Below are 9082 nucleotides of genomic sequence, written 5' to 3'. Positions count from 1 at the left end.
CACACACACACACACACACACACACACACAGTACACACACACATACAGAGATAACAAGAAATACTTAGAATGAACCTTGCAGCACTACAAGCTCATTTCTCCTACAAGAGATTTTATTTTACATTTTGTGAAATAATTTTATTGCATTTTTGTTTTCTTTTAGCTCTATTAAATGTTCTTTACATTTGTAACATAAGAGGTGACTATAGTTGGTGTAAATTGTACATTTTGTTTAAACATTCACCATACAAACTAGCCTCTTTTTAGTGGTCCTTTTACAGGTGCAAGTCTACGATTATTGCAGGCAATTGTGGGGCTGTGAAAACGTGCAGTCTAGACCGTCTGGCAGGCATTGAATAGTCTGCTCTCCACATATGTGGCAACAGGAGCCATTGAAATACAAAACCAGCGTTATAAAAGGGCACCTATGGAATCAGCTTTCGGGTTTTATTCATATTTTTCTCTCCTGGCGCAGGAACAGGACTGGAATATGCTGTTGTAAGTAAGATGTTGTGTGTGGGGAGATGATTTCAATGAATGAAACAGAGTAAAGACCACGACTCGGTTAGGACAAGCACTAAGGGCTAATGCACTATATAATACATCATGCGCTTTTCTGGTCTTACAGAGAATTATTGTTGTCTCGGTTTATCAGAAAGTAATTGCAAAGGCATGTAATACCTTGAACTTGACCTCCAAGGTATATTTTTTATCCTCCTGAAACATATGTTGAAAGAAGACTAGAAGTGTATTTCTGCTTAAATATATTCCACTAGGGGTGGCAGCTTAACAAACAAAAGGTTTGAAAATAGTGGTGTTTCTAATCAGTATAATAATAACAACATTTTATTGCTGCCAATATTTCTGAATAAACTGGGTGCTTCTGGGTAAAGTTTTGTTTAGGAGACTGGAGAATTCAGCCAGAAATGAATATTATTTTCAGCATTTCAGCACAAATACAAAAGCACAATCCAATAGCTATGATACTTCTGAAGACAACCCCCCCCCCCCCCCCCCCCCCCCCCCCCACACACACACACACACACACACACACACACACACACACACACACACACACACACACACACACACACACGATTCATATTATGATGTATGCATGTATGTATGTATGTATGTATGTATATATATATATATATATATATATGCAGAGGTGACGTTCTTCTAGAAAGGGGTATTTATCCACCCACTCTCAATGTGGAAAGAACAGGCGGCACTCCAAGGACTTGATATAAGTAAGTATATTGTGCAAAAAAATCAAATCAGTGGCATATCTGCGCCAACGTTTCAGCGACAGTTCTCAAGGCTGTATGCAAGTGACACAAAACATATATATATATATATATATATATATATATATATATGTATAAGCAATGTACTAACTTTATTTACTTTATCTTATGATATTCTCACAATACCGCTTTAAGTATAGCAAACATATTACTTTGTATTAGAACGCAAGCAAAAATCTGTTTCTATAACAGGTCAAAGGTTTTTTTTATATATTAAAATAAGTTTGTTGCCAGTGTGTATAGTATGATATTACAATTGATATACGACTGAAATAAAAAAACAAAAATAAAAACAATCAATAAAGAATATTGAAACCTACGGATTTTTCTGAAAATCTTTATTTTACGATGAATTCTGTGTATTAACATAGCCTTGAAAAAGGAGAGCCCAATTTAACCATAGATTGTTTTACATGAAATGAGAATAAAATATTCCCACTTTAACACTGAAATGACCACTTCCGAGCTGGCAGGTAGAGATCACTTGATACATATACGCATCAGAGCTATACCAGCGTACATTCTCTGAGGCTTCGGTCAGTAAAGTCGGCGCACTATTTATTTGTTAATTACAGAACAATAACTCTTACTCAAAATAACTTTTTTATGAAAAGTGTTCGTAGCTAGTAGCTAGTGTGTATGTATGTATGTATGTATGTATGTATGTATGTATATATATATATATATATACACACACACACACACACACACACACAGACAGACAGACAGACAGACAGACAGACAGACATATAGACAGACAGACAGATAGATAGATAGATAGATAGATAGATAGATAGATAGATAGATAGAGTTGGATTTGCAACAGTACATACGTACATAAGTGACCACACAATAGGACATATAGGACAACCGTCCATTTCACTTATTTCATTCAATAATTGATAACAGCGTCAGCAATTAATACACACACACACACACACACACACACACACACACACACACACACACACACACACACACACACACACACATATATATAGCAGTACTACTGTTTATTTTAAATTCCCTTCCACTTTCTGAGCTGATTATATAATTTCTATAAGTAAACATAACAGATTCACCCTATATGATATTGTATTGACCTTCACTTCCAGAAGGGGACGATATAACATATAAACAATGATTTGGCAGAGTGATCACACAGCAATAAAGCCAAACACGGGCCTCCTAAGCACTGAACACAGTGAATTGTTCGCTCTCTTTGCCTGGCCAAAGTTTCCTATCAGTTACATAGAGGAAATCACATAAAAGCACGTTTTCACCTGGCATTATTGTGTCACATAAACAGTAATAGACGGCTGCAAATATTATCTCTGTGAACTTCATGCAATTGCTGATCGAGACTGGAGCCATGATCTGACAGGAAAAGCAACATTAATGAAACAGAATTACACAGCCAGCGTAAATACGTCGAATCGCTGTTTTCCAGGCTTTCCTTATATGAGGGCGAACCAACGACAAATAATCAAAAAAGGCAGTTAGTAAGAATCAATATACTGTACAGTCCACTGTACAAATAATTTAGCGAAACTGAAAAAAGCAAATCTAGTGGAAAAGAGAGAGGGGGACAGAAAGTGAGAGAGAGAGAGAGAGAGAGAGAGAGAGAGAGAGAGAGAGAGAGAGAGAGAGAGAGAGAAGGGGGGGCAGAGGGCGATAGATGAGTGGGGGGGAGAGAGAGAGAGAGAGAGAGAGAGAGAAGGGGGGGCAGAGGGCGATAGATGAGTGGGGACGAGAGAGAGAGAGAGAGGGAGGGAGGGAGGGAGGGAGGGAGGGAGAGGTGGAGAGAGAGAGAGAGAAAAAGAAAGACAGGGAGAGAAATAGGAGAGAGAGGGGGGATAGCGAGGGGAGAGAGAAAGGAGAGGGGGGGGGGGGGGGAGAGGAGGGAAGGAGGGAGATGGAGAGAGGGAGGGGGGCAAAGTCACACACACAGAGTGGATGGATGAAAAGGGAAAACAATCCAACTGAACAATACAACCAGGCCTATGTTAGCGCAACCATTTCAGCTGTCGTCATTAATTACATTGGTTTATGATGTGCATTAATATTCTAGGTGCGATTTAATTACCTCGCCTCTCATGTATACAACCTGGAGACAGTCCTGATAGGAAAAAGGACTTGGCACAATGTGAAAGGATGTTACAAGCACCCAACATCGCTTCCCTATCTGACAGTATTTCAATTATTCAAAACAACCGGCTACTTTATATTTCTTAATAAACCACTTTAACCGGAATGAAACCAACTGCCCAGCAAACCTCATGTGCGTGATAAACATATAGTATGCAAGATTTTTGGCTTATTAAATCGTTGGCATATGTAAAATGTCAACAGTTGTTTAGTCTGTAATTATATGAATACCATGGAATTTTATAACTAATAAACTTGAACCTGTAGTAATCTTTTAATGCTATCCTCAGGATGCCCTAGTGAAATATTAAATTCCCCTGCGAAGTGCTGGACAGTGTGACACATTTTCCTAGGTTGTTAAATATATTTGCAAAATAAAAAGTTACACAGAGGATTGTCACATTAGTGCCCTCGGGAACTTGGTGTGATTTGTTATATGACTAATGATATCTGCCATCTCCCATTTATGTAAATATTACATACATCGCACAGGAAAAGAAAATGAATTTATTTAAAAATGGCGCATCGACCTTTAACAAATATTAACCTTTTTTTATAGCGATAATGTGATCCAGAATTTCTATAACTAAACATTCTTTCGAATTTATATATATTTGTACAACAATGGAAAATATATCAGGAAAATGATTTACATTAAATCCCATTACAACGGTGTATTTAACACAGATGCATTAATCAAAAACTAAAAATTGGAAATGTAAATGTCCAATTCCATTACTACTGCGTATATTTCTAATCAACAGCCAGTTTTAAGAATTAAATTCATATAACTGAAACGTGATTTTTTTTTTTTTGTGGTTTAAGTTTAGCTATGAATTCGAGTAAGATTGAAATTTAAATGTAACCATTTATTTGTTTTTTGTTTATTTCGGTTACAGTTGTATTTACAGAATTAACTGAAAACATGCGCATTTAAGACTAGTTAAAAGTTTACTCAATTATGTTTGCCGTACAAGCAAAAAATGTATTTTATCATCACAATATGTAGTACAATTGTATATGTAATACATACGATCGATCACATATGCCAGGTTCTGCAGACATATTTACTAAATAAACAATATTTACATTTTCGTGACAACCCTGTGTGTTTTTCTGTTTTTCTTATTTTTAATTAAAAAAATTGAAATAAATGCTTCATTGGCAATTTTAAGATGATGTCAATTATATGATCAAAGTTATAAATAAAATATTCCTGTAAAATGAAAGTTATTTATTGATGAGATAAACAAAAATGCCCACTGTTCATTTTAAACATATGTAATTCAGCTCAAACAAACATCCCTGGCACCTACACATATTATTCCTGTAAATCACTGTTGACAAATAATATTCAATAACACTTGTAATTAATATGAATTAATCAGTAATACAGTCAGACATTAAAAGCCACCAATGTAATATATAAAGTATCACCAGCGTTGTAGATTTGCTTTTGAACACCAGGTGGCGCTATTGATCTACTAATCCTAGCGAAGCCTATTCATGAGCTGTCACAAGTCAAGGTCACAAATTGCCTCTTTTCGTCAAGGTCAAGGTTTAGGGCCTTTTCATCTAATTGTTTCAACAATCTCCACGGTTCTTCAGAAAAGGCCACTCTGAACTAACGATAATTAGACCTAACATACGGCAAGTTTCTTTTTCAGATGGAGAACACATATATCTGATCAATCCAATAATATATCTTGTACAGATTTATCTTAATTGCGTGATATGTGTATTGCTGACAATAAGATTGACGAGAGTTGTTATATCTAAATATAGGTCATCTAGCTAACAATAACTGAGCAATTTGCATTTTACGTCACCATTCAATTTATTCACAGTGATTTATATATATATATCCCACCCCCGACAAAAAAAAAAAAAAAAACAACCAATATCTATTTACATTATTAGGTTAAAAATCAAACAAAAAACTGAGGGTGCACAAATAAATGTTCACAGTGCGCTAATTTATTATGTACATGATAACATTTTAGAGTGAGACGAAACAAATGTTCAAATAACTGATTAGATTAAAAGTGCTGGAAATGATTGGCTATCATTATCTAATACGGCCCAATTACAAATACAAAACAAATAAAATAATTGCTAATTTATACAGTTCTAAAAATTCAACCGTTAAATATTATCGTACATCTTATAGTTTTTGTATTTACCGTACAGTAATAATGGCATTTGTACACAACCGGGTATTAGGATATTTTGTTCATTGCAGATTGAATTCTGCCTCATTGAATCACTGTTTCCTTAACCCAAAATCATTTAAAATGCAAAATGTTATCGAACAAGACAACAACTTAAGTTCTCACTTAACACGTGTAATTATTCCACCTAAAGACACATTTTTAGTAAATCCCAGAAAGTTTAAATTTCATGTGTCTCCTAAAAATTGCTATGGGATTGGGACAATCAATAACACCCCCTTCCTTTACCCAGGGACAAGCCCCCCGCATCCCCCCCTTTCCCCCCAAAAAAAGAAATCTGTACAATTCTTCAACGACATATAGTTACACTCCTGTTATATAAGAATGTATAGTGTAAGCATACAGTAAAATATACCAATTAAATTACCTGAGCAGTCACTCAACATGCAGTCTGGTTTCAAGGTTCAAAGCGCAATTTTTAGTCTGATTTTCTCGATTTAAATCGAATCTTGGTTAAAGGCTACATGTCTCTCTATTAATCAAAATTCATATTATGCTGCATCGAGATTCTGTTTCTTTTTGGGATGTTTACAAGAATTCCACAAGTAGATTTAGCGCTTGGAAACCTCCAAAAAGCTGTGAGTCTTGGCCTTTCTCAAAATAATTACAAATGCATTTTTCCCTGCCCCTCCCCCCCCATGAAGAGGTTTTCTGGAAACCATATTTAGAGGTCCCCGAGATGACCTTTGTTTCCCTGGACAGAATAGATTCGTTTCCAAAAGAACCTGTTGAGTCTCCCATCCAGTCCGGACATTAGCTGGTGGTCTTCAGCTTGTTGATAACTTTCTTCTCTTTGACCCTCCTGTTCTGGAACCAGATGGTGACCTGCCTCTCTGATAAGTTGGTGGTGGCAGATATCCTTCGCCTTTTGTCCTTGGTGATGAATTTATTTGTAGCGTATTCCCTTTCCAGTTCTTTCAGTTGGACCTTAGTATATGGTACACGTTTCTTCCTGCCTCGCCTGTAGGAGCTGGCATCTGACGGATGGGAAACTACGTCTGTGAAAGGGAAAGTACAGGTCAATGGGAATTGTAGACTGCTGCACCATCAGTGACTATATAGCTGATTAGCTGATGTACAGTATACAACCTATATACAGGGAAAGGTAGCGGAGGTGTAACAGCTATAACACACACACACACACACACACACACACACACACACACACACACACACACACACACACACACACACACACACACACACACACACACACACGTTTGATATATATATGTATATATATATATATATATATATATATGCATGCATGTGTGTGTGTGTGTGTGTGTGTGTGTGTGTGTGTGAGTGTGTGTATATGTACATATATACACACCTATATATACATACATATAAACATATATGTGTACATTTACATATGTGTGTCTGTGTGTGCACATATATAAATATAAATATGTATACACATAAATGTGTGTGTGTGTGTGTGTGTGTGTGTGTGTGTGTGTGTGTGTGTGTGTGTGTACGGTAAGTAGCATTTTTATTCTTGCACGTGAACACATTATGGTAGGTTAAAATACAATAATTCATACATATCAATAAGGTTTGATATGTGAACATGTAATATTTTATATATATATATATATACACATACATACACATGTATGTATATATATATATATATATATATATATATATATATAGCTGAAGATGTTAGTTAGACTAATAATAATAATAATAATAATAATAATAATAATAATAATGATGATGATGATGATAATAATAATAATAATAAGAATAAATAATTCATTAGAGATGTAAGGTAGACGTGCAGTAATGATATGCAAGTGTCATAACAATATGTTAAGTAACATGTAATAATGATATTCAACATAGAAGCATGTTAGGTGGATATGCAATAATAATATTTAACACTGAAATATGGTAGGTACACATGTATTTATATAACATAGAAGTGTGTTAGGTGGCATGCAATAATAATGTATAACAGAAGCATGTTAAGTAGATATGTAATAATATATAGCACAGAAATATATTAGGCAGACACGAATTAAGAGGATATATCATAGAAGTGTGTTAGGTAGACATGCCATAATAATATATAACACTGAAATGTGTTAGGCAGACATGCATGAATCAGATATAATAAGTATGCTAGGTAGACATGCAATAACGTTATGAGAATTAGGTAGACATGCAATAACGATATGACAGAATTAGGTAGACATGCATCTATGACAGATACTATTGGCAGAATATACTGCTAATGTGCAGATAGCACAGCTATGTAGATTACAGGCAGGTGTGTTACCCGGCAGGGTGGATTTCCATAGGTGAGTCGGTTGGGACTGATCCTTGGCGCAGTAGACCTGCCCATTCCATCCATTGGTAATGGCCCAGGGCTGGTAACTGTCCATTGGCAGCAGGGGTTCATGCCTCGGCTCCCCTGGCGCCCCAATGGTGGATACAACAGGCATATCCAGATATCCGGGCACTGGCTGGTAAGGTCCTGCGGCATAGCCCTGGTAAAAGGCGAACTCCTTGGCCCTGGCAGGGAAGTCCTCTCCCCCAGAGACGGACGTGTCCATGTACTTGTCTGAGAAGGAGGACGGCTGCGAGCAGGACTTGATGGTGTTGTGGTGCGTCATCCTGCACGGGTAGTACCCGCTGCCAAAGTAGCCATAGGGCAGGCTGGCACCGGAGGAGCTCTGCGCCGCTGAGCAGGGGCTGCACTGCTTGGCAGGCTCGGCTATGCCGGACACTGGCACCTCGGCGCTGGGGTAGGCGCTGCTGGGGGCCAGGGATGCCGGGTGCCCCATCAGGTTCCTGCACTGGTTCGCTGCGAAGTTGCTGCCTGCGAAACCTTCCATGTTCTTACTAACGTCATCCAGGCCGTTGTCGTAGAGGAACATGAGCGGCTTGGGCCAGCGTGGGTGCAGGAGCACGGAGGCTGTCATAGCCCGGCCAGCGCTCGCACCACTCTGCCTCTTTTTTAAAAGCCCCAAAGACTGAAAAAAGAGATTGGAAATGTCTCAGACTAAGCAGGGCTGAGGCACAGGGCGGCCGCTGATTGGCTCTGGCCGTCCCACGTGATATGCAAAGCAGCTGATCTACCACAGAGGACCAGAATGCAGATAATTCATTTTTTTCTTTCTACTTCTCCTTCTAAATATGTTACTGTAGCCCAGGCGGACTCAGAACACTCCCCATAGGAGGTGTGCAGGAATAGGGGGGATTATGTGGCAAATTGGGGGGTTTTACCCCATTTTTTCCATCTGTATAATGATAATAGTACAATCCGTTTATGCTTATTACAGCTATACTCTAAGGGATCTTCTGTCTCATACCGTGATACGGACAAATGTCTATTGCATCATTCTCCTACACAAGCAGTCATTTAATGATAGATTTTAATTT

At 37.6% G+C, this 9082-nt stretch overlaps 1 protein-coding gene across 1 annotated transcript; it reads right to left on the bottom strand.

Moving 5' to 3' along the window:
• Positions 1–6353: 6353 nt before the first annotated feature.
• Positions 6354–8660, bottom strand: HOXA13 (homeobox A13). Its single transcript, XM_063924845.1, has 2 exons — positions 7977–8660; positions 6354–6687 (listed from the first exon to the last, which is right to left on the bottom strand). Exons 1-2 carry the CDS (start codon positions 8620–8622, stop codon positions 6443–6445), a joined length of 891 nt encoding a protein of 296 aa, XP_063780915.1. The 5' UTR covers positions 8623–8660; the 3' UTR covers positions 6354–6442.
• Positions 8661–9082: the final 422 nt, after the last annotated feature.

Source organism: Pseudophryne corroboree, chromosome 5 (genome assembly GCF_028390025.1).
Source record: "Pseudophryne corroboree isolate aPseCor3 chromosome 5, aPseCor3.hap2, whole genome shotgun sequence".
In the NCBI taxonomy this organism is placed as follows: Eukaryota; Metazoa; Chordata; class Amphibia; order Anura; family Myobatrachidae; genus Pseudophryne; species Pseudophryne corroboree.
The sequence above is the reverse complement of the archived record's forward strand: the minus strand, read 5'-3'. Positions and strand labels throughout refer to the sequence as shown.

Coding starts and splice junctions, on each gene's coding strand:
- HOXA13 (XM_063924845.1), bottom strand. CDS start 8,622: ATGACAGCCTCCGTGCTCCTGCACCCACGCTGGCCCAAGCCGCTCATG. Junction 6,688..7,976: donor ATGGAAATCCACCCTGCCGG/GTAACACACCTG, acceptor TCCCTTTCACAG/ACGTAGTTTCCCATCCGTCA.